Source organism: Melospiza melodia, chromosome 6 (genome assembly GCF_035770615.1).
Source record: "Melospiza melodia melodia isolate bMelMel2 chromosome 6, bMelMel2.pri, whole genome shotgun sequence".
NCBI classification, from domain to species: domain Eukaryota; kingdom Metazoa; phylum Chordata; class Aves; order Passeriformes; family Passerellidae; genus Melospiza; species Melospiza melodia.
In genome coordinates, this window is record NC_086199.1 from 2,111,060 (window position 1) to 2,137,735 (window position 26,676).

The 26,676-nt window shown below is 43.8% G+C and overlaps 1 protein-coding gene across 1 annotated transcript in view; it reads right to left on the bottom strand.

The window, feature by feature from the left end:
- Positions 1 to 26,676, bottom strand: part of MAP4K5 (mitogen-activated protein kinase kinase kinase kinase 5) — a 65,668-nt gene that overhangs the window by 27,229 nt on the left and 11,763 nt on the right. Inside the window, exons 2-7 of the mRNA XM_063159604.1 lie at positions 15,591 to 15,648; positions 3,479 to 3,569; positions 2,222 to 2,286; positions 1,197 to 1,252; positions 696 to 743; positions 565 to 607 (exon numbers count right to left, since the gene is read on the bottom strand). Of these exons, the coding sequence (XP_063015674.1) occupies positions 565 to 607; positions 696 to 743; positions 1,197 to 1,252; positions 2,222 to 2,286; positions 3,479 to 3,569; positions 15,591 to 15,648 (361 nt within the window). The remainder of the gene's footprint in view (positions 1 to 564; positions 608 to 695; positions 744 to 1,196; positions 1,253 to 2,221; positions 2,287 to 3,478; positions 3,570 to 15,590; positions 15,649 to 26,676) is intronic.

Here is a 26,676-nt window from a genome sequence, read left to right on the forward strand (position 1 = left end):
GTGACACCCATGGGATGGTGGCATCCATGGGATGGTGACATTCATGGGATGGTGGCATCCATGGGATGGTGACATCCATGGGATGGTGACACCCCATGGCAGCTTCTCCCTGCAGACCTGGGAGTTTCCCTCTCCTCCACCTTTGTGGAATTGCCCAACAGCACCCTCAGAGCCAGGAGCAGATCCCACTTTTGCAGAGGCTGCCCCAACCAGGGGATTCCTCAAAGGCTCTGACATCCAGGCAATGCCAGCCTGGCAAATTCCAAGAAAATCTGGGAGGCTTAAAGGCTCAGTGATTGAATAATGAAATTATCTACAATTTATTGATAAAATACAAAATTTCTCATCTCCTCCACAGCCTAGCCATGGATACACACTTTGTCATCACCTTCCAGCACCATCTATTGCCCCAAATAATCATGGAATCATTTATTTTGGAAAAAACCTTTGAATGATGGAGTCCAGCCCTCCCCCAGCACTGCCCCATGTCCCCAGGTGCCACCTCCACGTGGCTCCATAAATGACATTAAATCAAATCCAGATCACAGAACTCAGGCAACTCACCCAATTTTACATCTCCGTGGTCTGTTAGGAGAATGTTTGCACCCTAAAACAAAATAAATTCAGAATCTTTATCAGGAATATTTTCCCTGCATTTGGAGCTGTAAGATAAATTTCTCAAGGTTCCAAGTTACCTTTATATCTCTGTGCATTTTGCCCTTCATGTGTAAATAAGCAAGACCCTGGAAATAAAAGACACAATGAATTATTCTGCCATTTGTTAACATCCCACAAAGCCAATTCTGTTTAAAAAAAATTAATTTTCTCAATCTGTTTGATTTGGAAATGGAGACATTTGAGATTTGCAGATAAGAGATGCTTCATCTTGTATTTCTTTGCTATCAGCAAAGAAATTAAAGAGAATTTTATTTATCTGGCTGCTGTATTTTACCCCCACACATCATTAAATTTACCACCACAGGGTGGGCAGGCAGTTCAAAATTTAAGCAAATATTTGCAGTACATCCCACTAGAATTTCTTGGTCATCTTTATTTATTTATATTATGGAAAAGAACAGGTTACCCTTGGTTAATTGGTGTCTGATTGATTCCCAACAGAAACTGCACCAATTTTCTGTACCTGCTTTATTTCCAAGGAATAAACACTTTACTGTGCACCTGCACAAGTACAGTACCTGTAGAGTTTCTCTGCACACATAAGCAATTTGCAGCTCTGACAGAGGTCCTGTTACTGGAAATAAAGATTCAAAAATTAACTTTACACACAGAGCACATAAATAACACTGAGAAGCAGCCAAAGAGGGATTTGGCCATGCCAAAGTTAAAGGCTGGTTTTACATGACCTGCATTGTGCACTGAGCTGAAAAGAGGGGTTTGTTTGCTTGTTTTACAGAAAGGCTTTCTGTAAAAAAAACCCCAAACAGAAAACAATACTCACAGTGAGAAGAAAACCTGCTTTCACTGCATCTAATTATTATTTTATGAGTGATTTTGTAGCACTCTGCTGTTATCAGGAAACTAAAAGTGACATCTGCTAATATTTTAATATTAGAAATTAGAATGTTTCATATCAGGGGCTTGGAATTGTTTTAAATTGTTTTAATTCTTTTAAAATTGTTTTTAATTGGGTTTTTTTTTGTACTAAACAGCTGAAAAATAAAGCAGAAAGAGCTCAGGCATCCAAAAACTCAGTGTTATCATTTAAAGGCACAGCAAGTCCCCAACTGTTTTTCCAACAACTCCAATAAATTATTCTACAGCATCAACAACTCCAGAGGAAACTTCAGGAAGGAAAATAATACAGAAGTGACATGGTATTTCACAGGGGGAGGAATAAAAGTCATTTTTCCCCTTTAAAGATCAAATTTGGAGATTTCCCAATGAAAACTCCTTCCTCACCCCATGCACAGCGTCCATATCCAACTGTTCTGCCATTAAATGTCAAATATTAAATGTCAAATATTTAGTAAATGTCAAATATTATGTCAATATTAAAATGTCAATATTGTAAATATTAAAAATGCTGCTCACCATATCTGGAAAGTGCTCTCAAAATCTACCGACTGTAGCCAAAAAACACTTTCTGCCCCCCAAAAACCCCCACTTCCAGTGCCAACTGTTCCCTGTAGGTTTATTATTTATTTTTCTTTTTGCAGAAAGGTTCCCAAAGTAAAAAAAGTGAAAATAATTGGCCAAGTACCGTGGTAGATGTCCTGGAGGGATCCCCCACCACAGTATTCCATGCATATCCACAGCTTCTCACGGCTGCAAAGCAAAATTCAAACACAGGCATCAGAAACGGATTGATCTGGATGCAGAACATCATAATTTAAATTATTTTCTATTATTTTCGATCACTCTCTGTTAAAAATACACATTCTGATACATGACCAGCAGTTACACTGTTATTAATCCAAATTCTCCTGTTATGAATATAAATTCTCATGTTATCAATATAAAAATATTGATATTAAAATATAAAAATATAATTTTCACCAATCAAAACATAAGTGTTATGCCAAAGTCTCTGAGAAATATTTAAACATGATTAAATATAAAAAGTGGTGCTTTAACTGTACAATAAAGCACCTGAGGCTTATCTGCTATCAGCAAAATTACATTAAATATCACACTAAACTCAGTGTTTAATTGAAATCCTTAATTGAAATTACTTCATTATACCTAAAAAACTCTCCTAAATTCAGAATTAAAAAATTAGAAATTTAGTTCCAACTGAGTCCATTTGGGCTGCAGGGATTATTTAAATGCAGCCCTCCAAGAAAAAGATGAAGTCTCACAGAAAAAAGACCAAGCAGGCAAAGTGCAGATTTACATCCCCACAGAGCCAATTGATAAATGGCAGAGTTGCACAGAAATGGAGACTATTCCCTGATTCCCTGTATGATATTTAATGTATAAATATAAATTTATAAAATTTATTGTATAATATTTAATATTTTCCTGTATAGTATCTAATGGAAGGTGCAGGGAGCTGACACCGCCCTGGTTCTGCCTCTGTTACACCAGAACTGTGAGAAATGTTATTTCCAGCAGCTCAGATTTTTAACTCCCCAGCCATGGTTTCATAGCCCAGACAACTATAATTAAATAAAATATCCAAAGGCAATTCTGCTCTAGAGAAATAATGAGCTGCTCTTATATTAGAACTGATAAATGTGTGAGTAGGACTGGATATGTTGCAAGAGTCTCCAAGGGAAATGTTTCTTTCTGTTCCTAGTGATAAAAATATTCCAGCCTTTTGGCCAGCAGAGAAAACAAAATATTAGTCACTTTTGGTTTTTAGAGCATATTGGGTTGGCTTTAACAAAAAAACCCAAAAAAACCAAGGGCAATTCAACCTCTGGAGGAAGATTTAATGAGGATACAGGACTAAACCAGACTGGGATTGTTTTAGGAGAGAACCAGCAGGAATACTGACATAAAAACTGGGATTTACCTGAGATAACTCCCAAAATAGGCGACTATGTTGCAATGTTTGCATTCCTTAACCATATATATCTCCTGCTGGATCAGGGAGAAGTCATCTCCTGAAAAACAGGAAGCAGCCAGGGTTACATGAGGAACGTTCAGAGAGCTCTGGAGGGATGCACAGAATTTGGGGAAACATTCCCAGGGTCGGGATGCCAGCCCTTTTCCCCAGCTGGATTCCCTGTGCTCAGCTTTGCTCAGGTGCTGGCTCTGGATTCTTTTTCCCACCTCTGTCAAGGTCAGGACTGAAGGCACTCCAGATGATGGGTGAGGTTCAGGCTCACATGTTTGATAGTTCCTATCTCTGTCACAGTCTCACAAACCCTGAGTTCTGCAGCACTTCAACAAACTAAAAATGGAGCCCCAGCTCTCTCTCTACACAAGGCCTTTTAAGGATAAACTGTCCAATTAAGAAATGACACCTCAATTATTTTCACTTTTAACCCAATAACCAACCACCCATGCCTGCAATGGGGACTTTTTATCCAATTACACAAAACCACCCAAACCCATGAAGAAGAAGGTGAAGAAGAAGGAGCAGCCTCACCCTAAAACCTCCATCTTGCTTTATATCTATTTCTATATTCTAAACCCCAAACTCTGGGTTTCCCACCCTGTGATATCACACAATTCTGTTCAAACTCCCCACCCACAATCCCAGTTCTGTCATTCCATTCTGGAAGCTTCTCCAGGGCCTCAGGTCAGTGCAGTGTTGTCTTGGACTGCACAGAAAGTCTGAAATTCTCAGCATCCAGAGCTCCAACAGCGAGGCACAAATATTTTCTGAAGACCAAGAGAGCAGGGCTGGCACAGATATTTTTTGAAGACCAAGAGAGCAGGGCTGGCACAGATATTTCTTGAAGACCACCAGAGCTGGTGGCCTGAGGATGTGATCCGCGAGTTCAGAGAGCTTCAGGAAAGCAGCACAGGGATCCAGGGAGGGATGGAATAAATTCAAAATTTACTCTTCAAGCTTTGTTTCCATCCAGCTGCTCCCAGCACAAGGCTCCCAACAGGAGTGAGGATTGCTGAACTGCAGAGCCTGGAAGGAGTGGAGCCCACGTTCCCCAGGCTGGTTGTGAGGAATATTTCATTCCCAAGGGACCTGGATGGAGCATATGAGCCTGCACACCCACTCAGCTGACTCAGAGCTCAGGAGGGGGGGTTGGTTGGTTGTGCACGTTGGTACATCCTAAATATATTTTTTTTGGTGGAAAAAAAAAAGGATCTACTAAAAAATCCATTATGAGCAGGGCATGTTCTGCCGCTTTAAAATAAAAGGATAAATTTTTATAAATTTAAAAAGCAATAATTTCAGAGATGCAATTTCTGTTTGTATTTATACAGATGATGAATCCCCTTGAGAGAATTTCCAAGCAGAGGATGCTCTCATCAGAATTCTGAACTCAAACCCTGCAGCTCTGCTTTCATTATTTTATATATTATTAACTTTTTTCATCCTGTGACATGGAAGGACAAAGAGGGATGGCTTTAAGCTGAAGAAAGGGATATTTAGATGGGATATGAGGAAGAAATTCCCAGCAGTGAGGGTGGGCAGGCCCTGGCACAGAGTGCCCAGAGCAGCTGTGGCTGCCCCTGGATCCCTGGCAGTGCCCAAGGCCAGGCTGGGCAGGGCTGGGAGCAGCCTGGGATGGTGGAAGGGATGGAATGGGATGAGCTTTAATGTCCCTTGCAACCCAAATTATTCTGGGATGTTTACTTTTGTTTCAAGTTTCCCCAGTAAAATTCCCTCCTATATTAAAGTCAGGGATGTCCAACCCAGCCAACATGAAGAGCTTTCTCCTGCTCCCTTTAATTTAGATGATTTTGACAAGTCCAAGAGGACTCAAGCACTGGTGTAAATTGAATTCTTCATGTGTTTATTTAAGTAGCAGCACAGCTAATATTTTTAATAACCTCTTCTACAACAGATGTTTATATTTGCTGAGCTGTGAGGCAGCTTCCCTGAGAACAGTGTCACTGGCAAAAGAAGAACCAATGTGTTATAAAGGAAATTATCACAACCTTTATGTCTCAGGGACTGCCAGGCTTTCATTTCAGAAAATAACTACAAAACACAAAGGAAAAAGGGAACCAACTCCCAGGAATCCACCTCTGACTGATTTAAGTAAATCCTCAAGGGCTTCTTGATGTTGAATTATGTGAAGAAACACTTCACTGGGGCAGGAAAACAGTAGTAGAGAAGTTTCAAATGTCAAGAGGCTTTTTATAAACATCAGTAGTATTTTTTTAACCAATGAAAAAGAGAAAAGGCAACACAATTTCCATAAAATTAGCACAGATTTCACACTGGGCTTGGTTTAGGGATTCCTTGCAGCTACAGCTTTGCTTGGATTCACACATCCTGCTGATAAATGATCACTGTGAGTGAAGATTCCTGAGTTTAGAGAATCTTGGATTGGGTTGGGTTGGAAGGGAAATTAAATCCAATCCCACCCCAGCCCTGCCATGGCAGGGACACCTCCACTGTCCCAGGCTGCTCCAAACCCAATGTCCAGCCTGGCCTTGGGCACTGCCAGGGATCCAGGGGCAGCCACAGCTGCTCTGGCAATTCTACACCAGGGCCTGCCCACCTTCACAGCCAGGAATTCCACCCCAATATCCAACTTAAATCTACCCAGTTTAAAGCCATGCCCCCTGTCCTGTCCCTCCATCCCTTGTTTAAAGCCCCTCTCATTAATTTCTATAAGATTCTTTAATTCAAGCTTAAATCTCATGCATTCATTCCTCCCATTTCTCCAACAAACTTCCTAAAGGAAATTGTTGAATTCTCACAGATGACAACTGGAGAATTTCCAAACTACTCAAGTGTTTTCAAGAAAGTCAGATCTAAACAAGATTGAAAGCAAAATCCTCTCACCCCACACTGAAAAAATTCCATCATTCTCCACAACCCCTTGTCCATGAGCTCAGAGGATCCAATGCCAAATGCCAGTGGCCTCTTCAGACCAAAGAATCCTTGAAATGTCAGCTGCAGCTTTCAGCACAGCTGAATCCTGACTGCTGGAACCCTGGGAATTGCTGAGAATTTTGGGCTTTCTGTGCTGCCAGGCTCTGACCCCCAGGAGAACACTGCACTGACCTGAGGCCCTGGAGAAGCTTCCAGAATGGAATGGGATTGTGGGTGGGGAGTTTGGATAGAAGTGTGTGATATCACAGGGTGGGAAACAGAGTTTAAGGATTTAGAATATATAGAAAGCAAGATGGAGGTTTTAGGGTGAGGCTGCTCCTTCTTCTTCACCTTCTTCTCCATGGGTTTGGGTGGTTTTGTGTAATTGGATAAAAAGTCCCCATTGCAGCCATGGGTGGTTGGTTATTGGATAAAAGTGAAAATAATTTAAATGTAATTTCTTAATTGGACAGTTTATCCTTAAAAGGCCTTGGAGAGAGAGCTGAGGCTCCATTTTTAGTTTTTTAGAGTGAAGTGCTGCAGAACTCGGGGTTTATGAGACTGTGACATTGCCCTGGTTGGTAGGATATGTGTGTGTTCTATCCCCACCTGTCAGAGCTGGGGCAGCTCTCTGCTGTTCCTGGGGCAGTTGTTTCTTTCTCTCTCCCCCAGCCAACCCTCCCTGCAGCAGATCTCTGCTGTCCATGGCCACTGAGTGTCCCTGCAGGGCTGATCCAATCCCAGCATCCCATGGGGAGATGCTCCGCCCAGGGGAGGAGCCAAGCATTCCTGCCTGGGTACAATCTGAGCCTGGCACAGCACAGCAGCCTTTGCCCCCTGCACTGCCAGAGGAGCAGCTTTCTGCTGCCCTGCATGGCCAGAGGGAGCCCAGGCCCATCTGCAGCAGCCCTGGAGCTGCAGAGGAAAACTCCCCCCTTGTGCAGGATCCCTGCTGCAGCAGAGCCACAGCTGGCACTGCAGGAGGGCTGGGCCCCCATGGCATGGGGCTGGGACACCCCCTGACACACAGGGGGCAGGGCATGGTCTGGCTCTGGATGGGGTTTGTTTTCTGTTTTTATACTATTTCATTTGTATTTTAAATTTTCCCAATAAAAAACTGTTATTCCTATTCTGCAGGAGGGCTGAGCCACCATGGAATGGAACTGCTGACCCATAGGGTGTCAGGGCCTGTTCTGGCTCTGGATGGGGTTTGTTTTCTGTTTTTTTTTTTGTTTTTTTTTTTGTACTATTGCATATGTATTTTAAATTTTCCTACTAAAGAACTGTTATTCCTATTCCCTTATCTTTGCCTGAGAGCCCCTTAATTTAAAAATCATAATAATTCAGAGAGAGGAGGTTTGCATTTTCCATTGCAAGGAAGGCTCCTGCTTTTCAAACCTGGCTTTTCAAACCAAGACAAACATAAATAAGAACTAATAAACATCTGAATCCAACAAGAAATACTGTCTTGTGCATTTAACCCCAATTCTGGCACAAAGAAGCAAAGGCTCCACGCTGCCCCATGTGAAAAGCCTGTTGGGAACACCCCCAGAACAGGAAAACCTCCCAGGCAGCAGCTGGAGCTGTGCAGGGATCGCTGCCCAGCGCCAGGGCAGTTCTAGGAACTGTGACTAATGGGGGAAATTAAAGAAATGCAGATTTTGGGCTAGAAAAGGACTCAGAGTGAGAAGATAACAACCTTCATGCACATAAAAGATGGCAGGGAAGTGGGGAGAAGGGATAATCTGTGTCCAGTTTTATAATAGATAATTTGCAAGGGGATTAAATTGCCTTCATCTGCATTGCCTGGGCAGATGTAAAGGTTTTCCTAACTGGAGAAATATCAGGGATGTTTACTTTTGTGTAAAATTTCCAGCATTTTTTGGTTGAAATTTCCATCAAATGAAAAAAAATGAAAAGAAGAAAACACTCAACAAACCCACCAGGAATGACTTGGAATGATGCTGCCTGTAGTAGAGGGAGACAGCAAAGATGATCTTGTGATTTGCTATTTATAAATGAAGAATTCATCCAAGAAATGGGGGTTACTTATAGAGAAAGGGGGGAAATAAAGGATTTGGAAGAGAAAGAAGAAAGAAGACAGGGAGCTGATAGAGAAGTAGCAAACAGATGGAAAGAAGAGAAGTTATCCATGAGAAAAGTTTGGCTAAAATATGGAGGAATTTTTTCTGCAAGATGAGACACAGAGATAGGGGAGAAGATGTATAGCTGCTCAGAGATGACAAGAATGAATACAAAACAAACCAATTCAGAGTTTCCAGGCAGCTGCAGTATTAATCTTGGCAGGAGGCACTGGAATAGGGCAAAAACTAAATATCCTTGGATAGCAGGAAAAAAACCAGACACCATTTGTAGAAAATACTTCACTGAGAGGGAGACAGCAAGATAAAAAGAATTAGACCAAGGGTGACAGAACACCCATACAAAATAATCTGGTTTAGCAGTCAGAGATTTGATGGTGAACAACAGGGAATTGGGAAGACTGGGGTTTGCCTACTCATGTGTTGGCAATTTTGGGATGTGGGGCAGTTTGGATGTGGGGCAGTTTGGGATGTGGGGCAGTTTGGGATCTGAGCAGTTTGGATGTGGGGCAGTTTGGGATGTGGGGCAGTTTGGATGTGGGGCAGTTTGGATGTGGGGCACTTTGGGATGTGGGGCAGTTTGGGATGCGTGGCAGGTTTGGGATGTGGGGCAGTTTTGGGATGTGGGGCAGTTTTGGATGTGGGGCAGTTTGGATGTGGGGCAGTTTGGGATGTGGGGCAGTTTGGATCTGGGGCAGTTTGGATCTGGGGCAGTTTGGGATGTGGGGCAGCTTGGGATGTGGGGCAGTTTGGATGTGGGGCAGTTTGGATGTGGGGCAGTTTGGATCTGGGGCAGTTTGGATGTGGGGCAGTTTGGATCTGGGGCAGTTTGGATCTGGGGCAGTTTGGATCTGGGGCAGTTTGGGATGTGGGGCAGTTTGGGATGTGGGGCAGTTTTGGATGTGGGGCAGTTTGGATCTGGGGCAGTTTGGGATGTGGGGCAGTCTGGCTGTGGGGCAGTTTGGGATGTGGGGCAGTTTGGGATGTGGGGCAGTTTGGATCTGGGGCAGTTTGGATCTGGGGCAGTTTGGATCTGGGGCAGTCTGGATGTGGCTCTCTGGGTGGGAACATCCATCAGGGGAACGCTGCAGAGCCTGCGCGGGGCTGAGTCACTGCAGCCTCCTCTGCTGAGGGGTTTTAGCAGAGAGCCCCACAGTGGAATTTTCTCCCTGGACAGCACACGAGGCTGTTTGTCCCCAGCTGCCAGGGACCCAGCCCCTGCCATGGGGCGGGATCTGAGCCCATCCAGAAGCTGATCAAGGTTAGGGCTGATAAATTCATGATAAATCTGAATTTAAATGGGAGATCATGGAGGAAACTGGTGGCACATCAACAGCTGTGAATTATTCTACTTGCAGAGCTCACCTGTGTGAGAGATGGGAGAGCTGGGGGTGCTCCCCTGGAGAGGAGAAGGCTCCAGGGAGAGCTCAGAGCCCCTGGCAGGGCCTGAAGGGGCTCCAGGAGAGCTGCAGGGGGACTGGGGACAAGGGATGGAGGGACAGGAGCCAGGGAATGGCTCCCAGTGCCAGAGGGCAGGGATGGGTGGGAGATTGGGAACTGGGAATTCCTGGCTGGGCTGGGATTGCCAGAGCAGCTGTGGCTGCCCCTGGATCCCTGGCAGTGCCCAAGGCCAGGCTGGGCACTGGGGCACCCTGGGACAGTGGGAGGTGTCCCTGCCATGGCAGGGCTGGCACAGGGTGAGCTTTAGGTCCCTTCAAACCCAAACCATTCCATGATTCCATGATTCTGTGCACAGCTGGAATGTAGAGAGACCCTGCCAGGTTTCCTGGATGCAGAGCAGCTGTTCCCTGGGTGCTGCAGCACAGGAAGGCCCTGCTGGCTCCACACCCAGCACTGCTGCTCTCTGGGCATTCCTCATCCTCACGGCTTTTAGCCAAGTCTATTCCTGCACCTATTTTCACCCGCTCCACTGCTCTGAGTGGTCCCATCCTGCAGGAAGACCCCAGGCCACTTGTCACAACCACCCCTGGGAAGAGCTGTGAATCCTTTTGGTGTTCTAAAGGTGACTTCTTGGGGGAGAAACTCCTGGGGTTTGTTTTAAATTGGTTTATTCTTCATCACTTCACATTTGCACCATGGGGAGGAGGGAGGAGGGAAGTGATGGCCCTCAGAGACAGCCCAGTGTCACCAGAGGGTGGGACAGAGGCACGTTTGAAGAGACCAGCCCTTCAAGGTGCAGCACTCCTGCCCAATCCCTCCAGTCCCCACCATGGACATGGACATCATGGACCTCTCCTGATGGACATGGAGATGGCGCTCCCAAACCTCTCCAGGCAGTCTGACCTGGGATTTTTAATACTATAATGAAGATTTGGGATTTTCAACACTATAATTACCATTTGTAATTTAAAAATTAGACTATATTTAACAACAGGATTGGAGGAACACTTGTAAGGGACACTGAAGGATGAAGACCAGGGTCACACCACTGCAGTCTCTGCTGGGACCACTCCTCAAACATTTCTTATTTCAACAACCTGAGTTCCCAAACAAGGAGAGGAATCTATGGGAATGACAGCAATCTGCCCCATTCCACAAACTCCACAGCCCAGCAACATCCACAGCTCCTCTGCAGCTCTCCTGGAGCCCCTTTAGGGGCTCTGAGCTCTCCCTGGAGCCCTCTCCTCTCCAGGGGAGCACGCCCAGCTCTCCCCACACAGGTGAGCTCTGTGCTGACTCCCCAACACCCCTGTGCTCCAACAGATCCCAGGCACTCACTCCAAACCACTCTCCTGTAGCTCGGGAAGGTTCAGGCTGTGCTGAGGAAAGGGGTGGCTTTCCCAAAATGCAGATCTTTCATCCTGTTTTATCCGTATCTTCTATAGAAATTTCTTATATGCTGTTTTATCCAGACTGCTTTTCACAGGACTCATGGAAACCTGCAGTCTGGCAGAAAGAATTTCAATTCCCCAAACTTGAAACTCAAGAAACTTGATTCCAAGCAGGAGCAGCTATTTGGAAACAGTGATGTTTCCAGCAGCAGATTTTCCTGCTGGGCATGGAGCTGCCAGCTGCTAGCCACTGATGCTCCTCATTATCTCTCTGCTGATTCTAAATATTTCTGATGGTGATGTGCTGCCACGAGCTCCACAGCAAGGGGCACACCAGACAACACTCTGGTGTGTTGGAGTGAGTGGTCCAACACCAAAACAATTTCCCTGTGGATTTTCTCTTCTGCCCTGCCTGGGTCCTGGTTATGAGCAGCCTCTCAGCATATAATTGGTAATTAAAAACATAGAACTGGTAATTAAAAATACAGAATTGGTAATTAAAAAGATATCATTGGTATTGCCCAGAGAAGCTGTGGCTGTCCCCTGGAGTGTCCAGGGCCAGGTTGGACAGGGCTGGGATGGTGGGAGGTGTCCCTGCCATGGCAGGGGTGGATTGGGATGATCTTTAAGGTTCCTTCCAACCCAAACCATTCAGGGATTCTGGGATTCCTCTCTCTTAGCAGTTTCTTCTCCTCTCTCCTTGCCTCACCTACCCACTCTTGTACAGCTCAGTCTTTGATCTTCACTCTCCCTCTTCTCTGTCGCTGTTTTTCCTGATGTATTTTGCCAAATGATGTGTTCTCCTAATTTACCCCAAGTGTCACACTCTGCACTCCTTTCCAACTCAAATGGACTTTGCAGCTTCTCCCCTACTGGTAGCACTCCCTTCTCCCACCACAACCCCTTCTGTTGACTTTCCCCATCCCAAACACTCTGCTTTAAGTGAAAACTTGCAGTACCTGGATCCTCCTCCGGATCCACACATTTCTTAAGAAGAACAGTGAATTATAAATTCAATATAAGGACACAAAGTAAAATCTGACCCCATTTCAACAAGTTGGATGTCATTAAAATTCTGGGCACTCTGGATTCCAAGTCCAGGCTGCCTTTGCTTTGTTCTGTGTTGGGTTGAGGCTGTGGCAGCACCATGTGGGACCTGGGATGGCACACACAGGCCATGTCCAGCCTTTAATGGCTCTGGAACTCCTGGAACCTCAGGAATTTGGCCCCAGACACGATCCCAAACCCAACCAGGCTGCACAGCACAAGGCATGGAAGTTGTGTGTGTGCTAATGAGGAGTTATTTTCATATTTCCTCAACCCCAGGTGCTGCCAACAACAGTTCAAGCCCAGCAGGCTCAGTTTAAAGCAGCCTCAGGCTCAGTTTAAATCAGCCTCAGGCTGGTTCTTCTCTACAGTTCATTTGGGGAATTCACTGCATAGGAAATGAGGCTGCCTTGCCTCAGTCCCCACAGCCCTGGGCTGCCAGGGCAGCTCTGCTGTGCAGAGGGGCCAGACCCCCCTGTGACCCTGACCCTGCTCCCTGTCCAGCTCAGGATCCAGCCTGAAACAGGGAACTGCCGTTTCTGGGATCTCAAATGGAAAATGCAATCATTGCACCAAAAAACCCCAAAAACCCAGCAGTGAGATTCTTCTGTAACCTCGCAGAAGGTTCTGAACACGACAGAGGGCATCAGTTATCATGACAGCAGCACTTAAAACAGACATTAGCATATTTAAAAATACTTTTTATGATATTCTCCCAGGGAGAAAGTTCTGTGGCTGCAAACTCCACTGGCAAATAGTTCCCTCTTTGTATTGAGTCCCCTCTAGATTCATCTGCTAAACCCATAGAAGGAAGAGGCTTTAGTGTTTCAGACAGCTTTGGCTGCTGTGCTGCTGAGTACAGTTGGATTAGTTTCTGGAATAGAATTGGCTCCCAAATTATTTGAAGCATTTGTGCTCAGGGAACGCTGGGAAATGTCATTAGCGTGCCATAATACTTTTGCCTAATGCTCTCCAAAGCCTGTGCCAAAAAAATTAAAAAAAAAAAAAGGGAAAAACACTATTTTGACTCCAAGCGAGTGTGGGAGCAGACCTAGAGAACTGCCCCAAATTTAAATAAATTAGTGACAGCAACCTTCCAAGCTGGGATTGTTTTCTTTGTCTGGAGAAGAGACAAAGGTAAGAGTGATGAAATAAAATACAGATCCATGCTGGGATCTGCTTCCAGCTCTCTCTGGGTACTCACCCAGTACCTGCAGGAGATGAGGGAGGAACAGGAACAAACCAGGACTCACCCCTGCCATTCTCCTCAATCTGAATCTCCTAAAATCCTGCCATTTTACTGAGTGCAGTTCCTTCAGCCTTCACTCAGCACACTCCTCACCTCCCCTGGAGCACTCTCTGCTTCAGAGCCTTTTGTCTTTGCTCCCAATTCCCCTCTTGTGGATTAATCAAGTGTTGAGTTTGGAGCTCTTATTTTTCCATCAGCTAATTAATTTCCATTGATGAGCCTTCTCCTCCTCCTCTCCAGAAGATGCTGTATGTAACTCCCAAGCCTATTTCTCCACTCTCTAATTTAGGAAATTTATTATTAATTTTATTCCAGCTGTGTCCTACTGTGTGAAAGGAACTTGTGCTGCTGTTTGGAGGGGCTGCCCTTCCCAGGAAACCACCACAGGGAATTCCAACAGCTCCTGACCTGGTCCAGGAGTTGATAAATGCCCTGTAATTTACAGTCTTCAAAAATTACTCAAAACCCTTAAAATTAGTCAGAAAATTGAAGTGTGTAGCAGCCAATTATTAATTTCTTTTAAAATCTGGCATATTTCAAACATGAGAATGGAAAAAGGAGTAAGTAAGTAAATAAATGCCGTGAATCCTCCTCAAAAACCAAACACCCAACAAGATCCCTGCCAGGAGGCTGTGGGTGTACATGAGGTGGATGGAGATCAGGCTGGCAACGTTTAAAAGAAGATGGATTAAAAAACCAAACCAAAACAAACCAGACAAAATGGCTTCCCTGTGGTGATCAGACCAATATAATTAAACACCAGAAATGGTCATCAGTGCTAATTAAAATTGGGGCCAGATTCTTGCATTTACCACTGCAATGGTTAAGCAGCATCAAGGAAAGGCAGAATCCTGCTCCTCCCTCAGCTCTATCAACAGAGGATTTGGCCCTGCTTCACTCAGCTTCCAAAACAGTTCCTCAAATTCAGAATAAAACCAGATCCACTTCATTTGGACTGGCTGCAGTGACACAGGGCTGGAGGAGGCTGCTCACCAAGGTGGCAGTGCATTATTACTGTCCTTTTTCTGTCACTGAAGCATCACTCTGCCCTACCACAGCCCCACTGCCCCAAACTGGCCACAGCAGCTCACACAGGGTGTGAGGGATGCCCCTGTGTCCCCAGTGCCTCATTAACCCTGGCACTGCAGCCCAATTAATAAACCCAGCCCGCTCAGCCAAGGGGGCTGAGCATCCCAGGCACCCAAAGGCAGAGATTTTCACTTCTCCCCTGAGCATCCCCTGCTGTTCCTACCTTCTGCCTTCAAACCCATTTCTTTTTCTGCACAGAACCAACCAGAATTAAAATGAACCCTCCCCTCGGCCCTTCAGCCCCACATGGTCTTTAAGTTCTCTTCCAACTCAAATCATGCTGGGATTTTGTGATTCTCTCATTTCCACTCAGGACACAATTCCAGATTTCAGCTCTCCGTGCAGGACTCAGGTTAAACTCCAGCTCAGGAAATCTCCTGGGCAGCAAAGGAGATCCCTTGGGCCTCCTGCTTTCAGGAGGAGAGGCAGAAACTCCAAGGGCAGTAGGAGCCATCCCCTCCCTCAGCACAGAAAGCAAAGATGACACATCCCAACCAGGGCTCTGCTTTTCCCAGTGCACCTTTGGTGGGAGTTGGGATCCCTGCCTGATCCCTTCCCCCTGCAACTCCCACAGCTCCTCGCTGCCTCAGAGCTCACAATCCACCATCTGTCCCTCATCTCCTCTTTGTACCAACAACACGCTGTAATTGCAACATCTCCTCATGCAGCAATTGATCAGGCAGATAAGAACAAACAAGGAAATAGTGAGCATGACACAGCCAAGAGCAGTGGTACATCCTGCAGGGCTTCCTGTCGTCAAACCACTGGAACTACAAAAAAACAACAGCCCCAAACACTTCTTTTGTCTAGAACTTCACAGTGGGTGAAAATAAACACATGGAAAAAATGAAAATGTGATTCAAAAATACAGGAAAGAATGTAAAACTTACCAGGCTCTAACTTGATTATTTTTACAGCAGCCAGTTCTCCTGTGTGAAGATTTCTAGCCTGAAACAAGAGAGTTAAGATGTATTTAGATATAGTTAAGATGGATATTTTGATATTTAGCTATAGTTAAGATATATTTAATCAGAAATCAAGGCACCTCACAGTCATACAGATTGTGCAAAAATAAGATGTTGTCTGATACAAATACAATGCAAAGCTGAGACCAACGTGGGTGAGGATAATTTGGGTTTGGAATTAGCTCAGCACCAGCCTGGCTGGAATTGCGAAGTGTTCCTGACAGTTCTTTTGCAGACTTTAGAACATCAAATCACAGAATCACTGAGGCTGGAAAAGCTCTCCGAGGTCATCCCATCTGTGACTGTCACCACCTTGTCCCCAGGGATGGACACTCCAAACCTCCTTGGACCTGGACAGCCCCTTCCAACCCCTGAGCATCCTCTGGAGGAAGGAATTCCTCCTCATGTCCAACCTGAGCCTGGAAATGAGAGCTCACCCCTCTCAAAGACCATTTTAAGGGAAGTTCCTGGCACTCAAGGATGCAGCAGGGGCTCACCCATCCCATGGTGTGCCCCAAAAGTGGAACTGAGAGGGGCAGGAGAGGCACTGCAGAGGCACCAGGGATGAGTCACAGCTCCCTGCCACAACTGCACTCTGCACACTCCTTCCTTGCTCCCTCCTCCTCCTCCTCAGAAGCAGCAGCAGCTCCAATTAAGCCTTTACAGAACTGTCCTCTCTGGATGTGCTCCAAATTTCAGCTGAGAATTCAGGGCTGGAAGGTGTCACAGGAACCTCAGATACAGAAAGTTTTAAGAGGGGATTTTGTGAACACTTTCTAGTAACTAAATCACTCAGGCTAAACTATTATTCAGGACACACAACCCGATTTAATTAGGCTGAACATCCAAGAGTTACAGGAGTTTAACCCCAGTTGTTTCATTTTTACCCTAACAAACATGTAGGGTCTTCTGAACAGCTGAAATCTGGTGAAGAGGTGGGTTATGGAAAATGGAGGGAAAACTGGGTTAAGTTAAATCAGTTTGGACTTAAGATGAGGATGTAAAGGAAATTTGACCCTGGGAAGGGAGTCATTACAGAACACTTCTCCTGTGCATGGACAAGAAGTCTTAAAAACAGGAAAATCAAGAGCCTGAAGGATTAACCCCTGAGTTTTATCAATACTTACTCAAGCTTCAAAATAGGGAAAGGCTTTCCAGTCAGGAAAAAAACCCAACCAAGCAAACCAAGCTAAACCAAACCAAACCAAACCAAACCAAACCAAACCAAACCAAACCAAACCAAACCAAACCAAACCAAACCCAATGATTGGCCCTTCTAAGTCCTGCAGTGCTAAGACACGAGATGGGTTTCAAATTCAGGCCAAGGACACAAATATGACTCAAGCTGATCTCAGAGAGAATCTGAACAATTCTACAAAGGACCCAAACATCTGCAGACCAAATCACTCAGAGTCATCTGCAAACCACAAAGGAAACATTCACCACTTCTGAAAGCACCTTCCCACCGAGGTGTTTTTTGCTTTAGACCACAGCAAAATCTTCGGTGTCCTTCAAAATGCAGAAGGAGCAGGTGGATGCCAGTGGGATAAAGGGTTAGGATAAAGGATAAAGGATAAAGGATTGCTCAGGTCCTGTTAGACCAATGTGAAGCAGGGATGTTCCCAGCAGGGACACACACTGTGCCTTTTGTCCAGGAGCAGCTCAGATGTTCAGGTGAAGTTGCCTGCACCATTTCCAGAGATCAGCTTCACCTCTGGAGCACCAAAAGGATCACATTCCTCACAAATATTCTTTTTCCACACCAGCAGTGACTGCCACTGTCGTGCTGAAGCCTGCAGGAATGGATGGAGCCTGCCAAAGTCTGCTTGGCTGGGATCTGAAGGTTCAGGCAGAGGAACACTGCAGCTCCTGGCTCCCAGCTCTCTCACACGACACAGCTCCACTAAATCCTGTCCTGCTGCTTTCCAACAGCACCACTGAGCTCATATTTAATCTAAAGCTTGGACTATTCTGGGTTGCAACCATCAGACTCTGCCTGCTGGAACACAGAAGTCCCCACTGGGTTGATATTTATGACCCAAAGCTATCGAGTTGTCTGTGTTTTCTGGTCCCACAGCTTTCCTCTTCCACCAGACACATTCTTGAGCTGATGACACCGAGACCACACGTGATCATTAACTCCTGTCCATGCCAGAGCCAAAGGCAACATCCCAAATATTCCCTGATCCTTAAAATCCCTGTGTGGGTGCTCCCAGACAAGGAATGGTTTCAGCTCTCCAGTCTAGACACTGTGAGCACACAGCAAATCACCCCAAATGCTCCCCAAGGGACGTCACCCAGATGTCACCAGAGGCTTTTGTTCCCTGCTCTTGGCTGGCAGCAGCTCCACCTTCCCTGTGCCACCTGTCACCCCATCAATAATGAATTACTGCTCTCATTACAAATGCAACAAGGCCAGGCCTAAAAACTGGTTCTCCCTGTACACACCTAGATGTGAAAAGTGTCAGATCAGGATTCCTCAGATCACTCTGGGATGTGTTAGTCAAAGAAATCTTCATTTCCCACGACTCACTGCAGTTTGCATCATTTTATTTTTTGTTTTTAAAGAACTGTGCAGTCACCAAGGAAGCCACAGACAGGAAGGCACCAAAGCCAACGTCACTGGCTTGTGATTCAAACCTGAAATCTGACTAGAAATGATATCTGACAAAAATGTAAGTCCCTAATGGGAAAAATTAATTAATGATCTATCAGTCTGTCTTATTGATATAATTCTGCACTGCAGAGGGGGAACTACAGACTAAGAAATTACAGTTCTTCAACTCATGTTATTGACATTTCCTTAATATCTGCCTCCCCCTCATCCTTTGAAATTTCCTCTGTATTTCAATTTCAATTTAAAATCAGCTGAAATTTTTGAAATTAGCCAGAGGCCAGGGAAGCTGTTACTCCATGCCAGGCAATGCAGACCTGTTCAGTATCTCATGAGCCATTACTGACAAAGGAAATAATCATTTCTATGCATTTATCCCATAAAGATGACATATATAAAATGAACCTTGGTGATATATTTCACTTTTAAGGAAGACAAGATTTGTTAGATGTCTTATTGTCTTTAATTCTTTTGGCCTTGATCCCTTCAATATAGAAGAAAATCTCCTAAGAATTTATTTGACACTAAAGGCTGAAAGACTCAGTGCTGGTGTCCACATCTCCATCAGCAACGTGGTCCAGTTCCAGGACAGAAGCACATCCCAAATTCCCAAGATATTTGCTGGAAGACTTTCTCCAAGAGGAAGACAGGGCTTTTGCCCTTTGTTAGTATTGATCCTAATTTTATTTCATGAGACTCAAAGCTGAAGATCATGTTCCCTATAGGATGAAAATTAAAACTACAGGATTTTGGCAGAAGGATTGCAAAGCTCCAACATGAGCCACACAAGAATGGGATCAGAACAAGAATGAGGTGAACCACAGCCAAATTTTCATTTGCTCAATGCCATTTACAGAGTTTATTTACTGAGAAAGGAGAGTTTGGCAGCAGCCTTTTGGTCACCTCTTCAGCTGTCCCCCATCCTGACAGGGGATGAGTGACAGCATCCCACTGAGCACAACTCTTCCAGAATATTTTAGCAGCTGAATACTAACACTGCAGAACATCACGTGGAATCTGTGTTCAAAATAAAAATAAAACAAAACAAAAAGTACAAACACAAGTACTCTTTTTTTTTTTTTTGTGGATATCCTATTGCATGGCTGTAGTGATCGAGCACATCCCACCCCACTGCGACAGCACGGTTAGCAGGAGTGTTTTGGGGAGCTGGGAGAGGATCACACACACAAAAACAAGGATCACACACACAAAAACAAGTGGGTTTCCCCACTGACACTTGACTTTCCTCCCCAGCAGCTGCTGTGGGACAGCGGGACCCGAGGTGGGGCCCGTGGCAATCCCAGTGCGCGACGCTTCCCACCGCACACCCAACCACCACACCTGAGGAAACACAGCTGGGGAGGGCACTCTGCAGCCAGTGACCAGAAATAACACACAGAACTGGTTTCACAAGCAGATATTCACTCTGCACTTGTGTTTTATTTGTTTGCAACAGTGCAAGCCCAACAGCTCCAGCCCAGGGGGTCCACAGTGCTGAGCCACGGGAAGTGCTCAAAAATGGGGGAATCTTGGACATTGGGATCTGCTCGGTGTCCTGTTCCTAAGCACAGAGAAAGAGAAGATTCATGCAGCAACATCCCTCTGGCAGGCTCCAAATTGGTATTTTCAATGTCCATGGTGAAACGCTCTCCTCTCCCCACGGCCACTGTCCCATCTCCAGCCTGGGATCAAGGGCCCCATTCAGAGAGGAGCTGTTTGCTGGAGCGTGCCTGCATTAATTGAATCCTGACTGAGCTCCTGTGGCAGCCCGGCCTCCTTCCCTCCCTGCCCAGCTTATTCACCCCTTGCCAAGCTTCACTCACCCCTGACCACGAGGCTCTGCTGCCTCAAGTGCTGCCTGCTTGTCCCAGCCACTGAACATCCCCTCAAGAGTGCCTGACCTCATGCCCTGGCAGTGAAACTCAACCTTCTCCTTCCCAGCTCCTGACCTCTGACACTTTCCAATTCCTAACCTGCTCTGTGTGGGTAGGAAATTCCCATTATGCTCTGTTTTCATTTTCGTATCTCACAGCATCAGCAAACAGACTTAGATTCACCTTTCTGCATCTCTGAATTCACATCCAGCACTGCCAAGAGCTGAAGTGACCCAAAGAAATGTCTCTCATTTTATGGGCTGCCCTAAAAAACAGGGAATTCTCGGTGGATGGTGATCTGCTGGACTCTTAACAGAATATTAATTATGTTCCAATGTAAAGTTTAAATAAATGTTCCTAGTATTTATTACAATTAACTGCACCTGACCTCGTGCCCTGGGAGTGAAACTCAAGCTCCTCTCCTTCCCAGTCCCTGACCTCTGACACTTTCTAATTCCTAACCTGCTCTGTGGGGTTTGGAAATTCCCATTTTGCTGTGGTTTCCTTTTCATATTTCATATCTCACAGCATCACCAAACAGACAAATTCGCCTTCCTGTATCTCTGAATTCACAACTACCATGTCAAGAGCTCTCACCCAGCTGAAGTGACCCACAGAAATGTCTCTCATTTTATGGGCTGCCCTAAAACCATGAAAATGGAATTTTGGTGGATGGTGATCTGCTGGACTCTAACAGAATTTTAATTATGTCCCAATGCAAAGTTTAAATAAATGTTCCTAGTGTTTATTACAATTAACTGTACAATTCTGCTTACAATTACAATTAACTGTACCTGACCTCATGCCCTGGGAATGAAGCTCAAGCTTCCTCTGCTTTCCAGTTCCTGACCTCTGACACTTTCTAATTCCTAACCTGCTCTGTGTGGGTAGGAAATTCCCATTATGCTCTGTTTTCCTTTTCATATCTCACAGCAATCCTCAAACAGAGCCTTGAATTCACCTTTCTGCATCTCTGAATTCACATCCAGCAGTGCCAGGAGATGAAGTGACCCAAAGAAATGTCTCTCATTTTATGGGCTGCCCTAAAACCATGAAAATGGAATTCTTGGTGGATGGTGATCTGCTGGACTCTAACGGAATTTTAATTATATCCTAATGCAGAAGTTTAAATAAATGTTCCTAGTGTTTATTACAATTAATTATACAATTCTGCTTACACTTGTGACTTACATAAATCTGGCAGATTTAAAAAATGCTTTGTAACTAAAGCTGGAAAAAACAAGTATCAGCCACATACTCTTAATGACTGGAAAGGAGATGTTTGCTCTTCTCAAACACAATCTCTTTAGCAGCTCAGTTTAACACCTCAAATGCAGAATTGAAGATTCTTAAAATGTCAGCTGAAGCCAGAAAATGACTCAGAAAGCCCAAATTAACAGCACCAAGAGTTAATCTGCACTTTGTGAGCTGAAGTTGCCTTCCTTCACTGGAGGACACAGCAATTTTCTGCAGTGCTGTACATTGGGAAGGAACTTTTGTAAAATAATCCAAACTCTCTGAAAGCTCTAAAAATAAAAATCTTGAAAAATCTGCAGGTTAAGATTAACTCTCCCAAACCCAAATTAACAGCAACAAGAGTTTATCTGCACTGTGTGAGCTTGAAGTTGCCTTCCTTCACTAGAGGACATCACAGCGCTGTACATTCAGAAAGAACTTTTGTAAAAGAAACCAAACACTCTGAAAGCTCTAAAAAATAAATAATCCTTGAAAATCTGCGTGTTAACCCAAGCAGAGAGGCCAGAGCAAGGCAGAACTGCTCAGAGCAGATCCAAACCTTGGTGTCAGGGGGAACAATCACCCTGCCCTGGCTCCAGCCCAAAACAGCAGCTCCCACCGCTGTTTCCCAGTTTTGGATGAGTGCAGTGTGCTGGTTCCTCTCCCAAGACCAGCACACCCCAAAGCACCCTCAGAACGCTCCCAGGAATGGATTCAACCCTCACATTCCACCCCCACAGCTGCAGCTCTTGGTTTGGGGCTTTAACCCCTCTTTTATATAAAACAAAATAAGCAAAATCAAGCCACAATTCCCCACAGCCCCATGCCAAGAAAACCTAAGGAGGGTGTGAGACTGGGTAAATCCCTCCTGCTTGGTGCTGAGAGATTTTCTGTAACAGATACTGAACATATCCTTCCACCTCCGAAGGTCTGGGCGTGGATTAAAAATGTAATTGGAACCAAGAAGGAAAGCTTAAAAAACCCCCCAAAAATGGACAACTCTGGCAAATGTTAAGGCTGATTTGTGCCAGACAGAACCAATGCCATAGAATCACAAAATCCCAGCATGGTTTGAGTTGGAAGGGACATTAAGGATTGCTCAGTTCCATCCCTGCAAGGACATTTTCCACCACCCAAGGTTACTCCAGGCTGGCCTTGGACACTTCCAGGGATCCAGGGACAGCCACAGCTGCTCTGGCAGAGCTGTTCCACATCCTCCCAGGGAACAATTCCCTCCCAGCATCCCACCCAGCCCTGCCCTCTGGCTGTGGGAAGCCATTCCCTGTGTCCTGACACTCCAGGCCCTCTCTCAAAGTCTCTCCATCCTTTTTTTTTGGGCTCCTTCGGGTCCTGAAAGGTCACAATTCATTCACCCCAAAGCTTCTCTTCTCCAGGCTGAAAACCCCAAATTTCTGAGCCTTTCCTGCCAGAGTGGAGCTGTCCCTGCCCACGGGGACTCTGCACTCCTCCCTGCAGCTGTGCTCACACCTGGGGCACATCTGGCTGCTCTGTGCTGCTGGAAAAAGAAACCTGAACACCATTCTGGATTTTCAGGGCTGTTTGTCTTTTAGCAAGCAGAAAGATCCAGAGGAAATTGTTCCCCCTGAAATCTTCCAGCTGGATTTTTGGAGGTGGAGAGCAGTACCAGACTCCTCTGTAGTGGAAGGCACAGAGACTTTATAGACTCAAGACACTAAAAAAGAATGGTCCCTTAAAACCAGCAGTCACAGCTTTTTGGGATAAACCCAAAATGAAGATTTCCACGCTAATTTTACTAGTTTGTTATTCTGTAGTTGCAACAGAGCCATCATTTGGATCTCTGAGCTGGGGACTGTGGGAGGACAAATATTGATTTTGTGGGCGCTCTCCAGATGGGCACTGCCAGCCCTCATCCCTCAGAACAAGCAGCAGCACGAGGCTGGATGAAAAATTCCCAGCTGGCACTCCCTGTTTCCACATTTCCACACTTCCTGCTGAAGGACAGAACTCAGAACACGCACAAGTGCCAGGATTTCAATAAATTCCACATCAAAACCTGAATCCCAAACCCACCACTGACCCTGTAGTGCAAATAAGGCTTAAATGGAGTTAATTTTGGTGAAATTGAGATAGTTTATCTGTGGTAGGGAAATCTACCTTTCACTGAGAGACTTCTGACACTTTCTTACCCAAGGCCAATTAACTCAAGCAGCAAGGGATTAACAGCTCATTAATGATGTGAGGCCAACTCCCTTTATTCCCCAGAAAACCAGCTGAGGATTTGTATAAGCACAGAGGTTTTGTAGGGTTCAGTAGCCACTAAAAACATTTCATTCTCATCCCTGTAATAATTACTGAAGGACCCGGGGCAATAAAGATAACAATAATAAAGATAACAATAATAAAGCAAAGATCAATGCACAACTTAACATTTATTTAGAGGGGGAAAAAAAAACAACAAAAGAAGTCACTCTGTGCTTCCCAGCAGAGGTTGGTTATTCTCCTATGAAATTTTCTTGGCAGATCCTGCTTTGCAAAATATTTGGCATCATCCTTCTAAAACTGAAAAGCTAAAGCTAGAAACAGACCCTGACCACAAAAGTATTATTTAGCAACTAATGCAGCACAAAAGATACAAACAAATACCACATGAGGGGAAAAAAAATTTTAAAAGGCCCCAATTTTGACTCAGCTGGAGAAGAAAACAAACCAGAAAAGAACATTTTCAAGTTACAACTGTGTGCATTGCAGTGGCTAGAAAAGCTACTAGAAATAACTCACTTTCCTGGGGAATAATAAACATTTTTGAACATAAGATCATGAAAATCAAAGAATGCTCATAGAGCTGCTGATGTACTCAAAAATGAACAGATGCCCAACAGCTTTACAGGCCAGGGAATAAAATAGGGAAAGAAAAGAGAAAAAAAAAAAAAGAAAATATACTTGAAATACATTAAACTACAAACTAAGATGGATTTTAAAAGGATTTATTCACCAGAAGATAGGGAGAATAAATGTAGAACAATTTTATTGTATTTCTACGTTGAATGCATAGACCATGACAGCAAAAAACCCCTCACAGTATTATGGAGTACAAACCCAAGAAACATTAAAAGATTATACATTTCATCAGCTGCAGGGGAATTTATTTATTCCTTAGAGATGAAAGAACTAAGAGATGTGACAACCAAAATATTTGAAAGAAAATATTTATGTGTCTTCTTTTACTGACAAAAAAAAACTAAAAAAAGAAAAAATGAAAAAAACCTAAACAAACAAAAAAGACCCAAACCAAACCAAAAAACCTACTAAAAAATTAAAATCTGGCTTTCCAGGCAGGGAGAAAACAAATTTCTGAAGGAAAAGATGGGTTGCTTTTTTTATAATTAAAAACTCAAGAATTTCAGACCATCATTTACTTCTTTACCCTAAAAAAAGTTATTTTTTACTGCTTTGTAAATATGACCTAGCACACAGTGAGATGTGTCTCATCAGAAAGGCAAAACTGAGGAGGCTCCACTGGCATTTTAAAGGGGAAAAAATGGAATTTTGAGATTGCAAATGTTATCTCAAACCCTCCAAACCAAAGGTAAAAATCCACATCAATTCCTTTTCTTTATCATAACTTATCTGTTAGAATCTAGAGAGATTAAGGTGGGAAATGTAAATTTAAGTAGAAAAATCTACCTCCACCAAAGCTGTTCAGTATTCACCTCCTTAAAATTTCTGTTCTTCAGAGATGAACTCACAATTACAAAACTAAAATGAAATTTAAAATAATTAAATAATTATTTTAATTTAATTAAAAAATAGAATTTAAACGAACAAGCCATAAATTTGCCTTGATGAAGAAAATAGGTCAGTGTTTTGCTCTTTATTGTTAAATAAACCAGTGGCCAGAACAGAATTAATAAAGAAGTTTTGTAATTGAAGAAGTTAAAGGAAAATTAGCTAAAAATAGGAGTTGGAAGATTCTTTTCTGTGCTACAATTGAGCTTTGGTTTGCATCTGGAGTGGATCAATTGTCACCTTCTTGGGGTGGGAGATGGGTGAGATTTGATGCTTCTTTCTGATACTGGAACAGCTGTTTGTACTAAAATAAACCCCAGAATTTATTTCCAGTCTTCATTTAATAGGGATGAAATAGTGATCAGCAATATTTCTAATGCAGGAGAAAAAATCAGAAGCTGGAATTCTGCTGCAATAAACAGCAATGACATTTCAGTAGTTTTTGGTGAGGAAAAATGGAAGTTCTGAATGTGCTGGTACATGAGAAAGGTTACAGATAAAATATGTTTTGCACTTGTGCTGATGAAGCAGAGAGGAAATCTGCTGCCATTTCATTGCAGATGATAACTGAAAATCGTGCAAGTTATCGCATCCTCTCACTTTATTTTTAGCCAGAACAGAGGAAAAAAACTGCTCTGATTTTTTATTATTTTTTTTTTGTCACTTTTAACCAATTAACTCATGCAAATGATGTCACCTGGAAGCAAGACCCTTTCAAGATGTCACATGAAAATCAGAATATTTTTCTGCAGTTTCATGCACAGTGATGGAGCCCCAGTTTCACTTCAGTCACCTGATTTCAAGCACTTGGCCAGAGACTTCCTCACTTTGCATTGAAAGATGAACCAAAACTGTGCTGCTCAAGTAAAATGTGTTATTAAATAATTAGAAAATTCTGGTAAATTTGGCCCAATGATTTAAGTGGAATTTTTAAAGAATTTTTTAATTTTAACACGCTGGAAAACATTTTCCATCTTGCCTCATTTCTCTTGTCTACACAGATTTTATTTTCTTTATTGTATTTCTGTAGGGTTTTAAATTCCCATTTGCTGCATCCCTGGGTATGGGGATTTTGGAAGGAATTTTGAACGAGTTCAAGATGGGATTTCTGAGTTGTTTATGATGATATGGTTTATTTTCTACATAGGAAGGGTGAGGTTGGTTTACATCTTTATAGTATGGTTTAGAAGGCTTTATAAGATTCCTAGTAATAAGATTTTAAAAGGATTTATTGATTAATAAAACACTGTAAATAAGAATATTTATGTTTTGATTTAATCTTTAAATATTTCATTTTATGGATTTATGTTGTTATGCGAGTTTTCTTAGTCAATCATGTTATGACACAAACTTATAGAACTGTATTCTAAACCCCTTGTTTGCCTTTCTAACTACTTTTATTTTTTTGTATCTTAAACTCTAAAACTTTAAACTTAATTTAACATGTTTCTGTTTTAAACTGTAAATCTATATTCTTGCTTTTAGTACTTTGGTTTGGAAGTTTTTCTAAGAACAAACC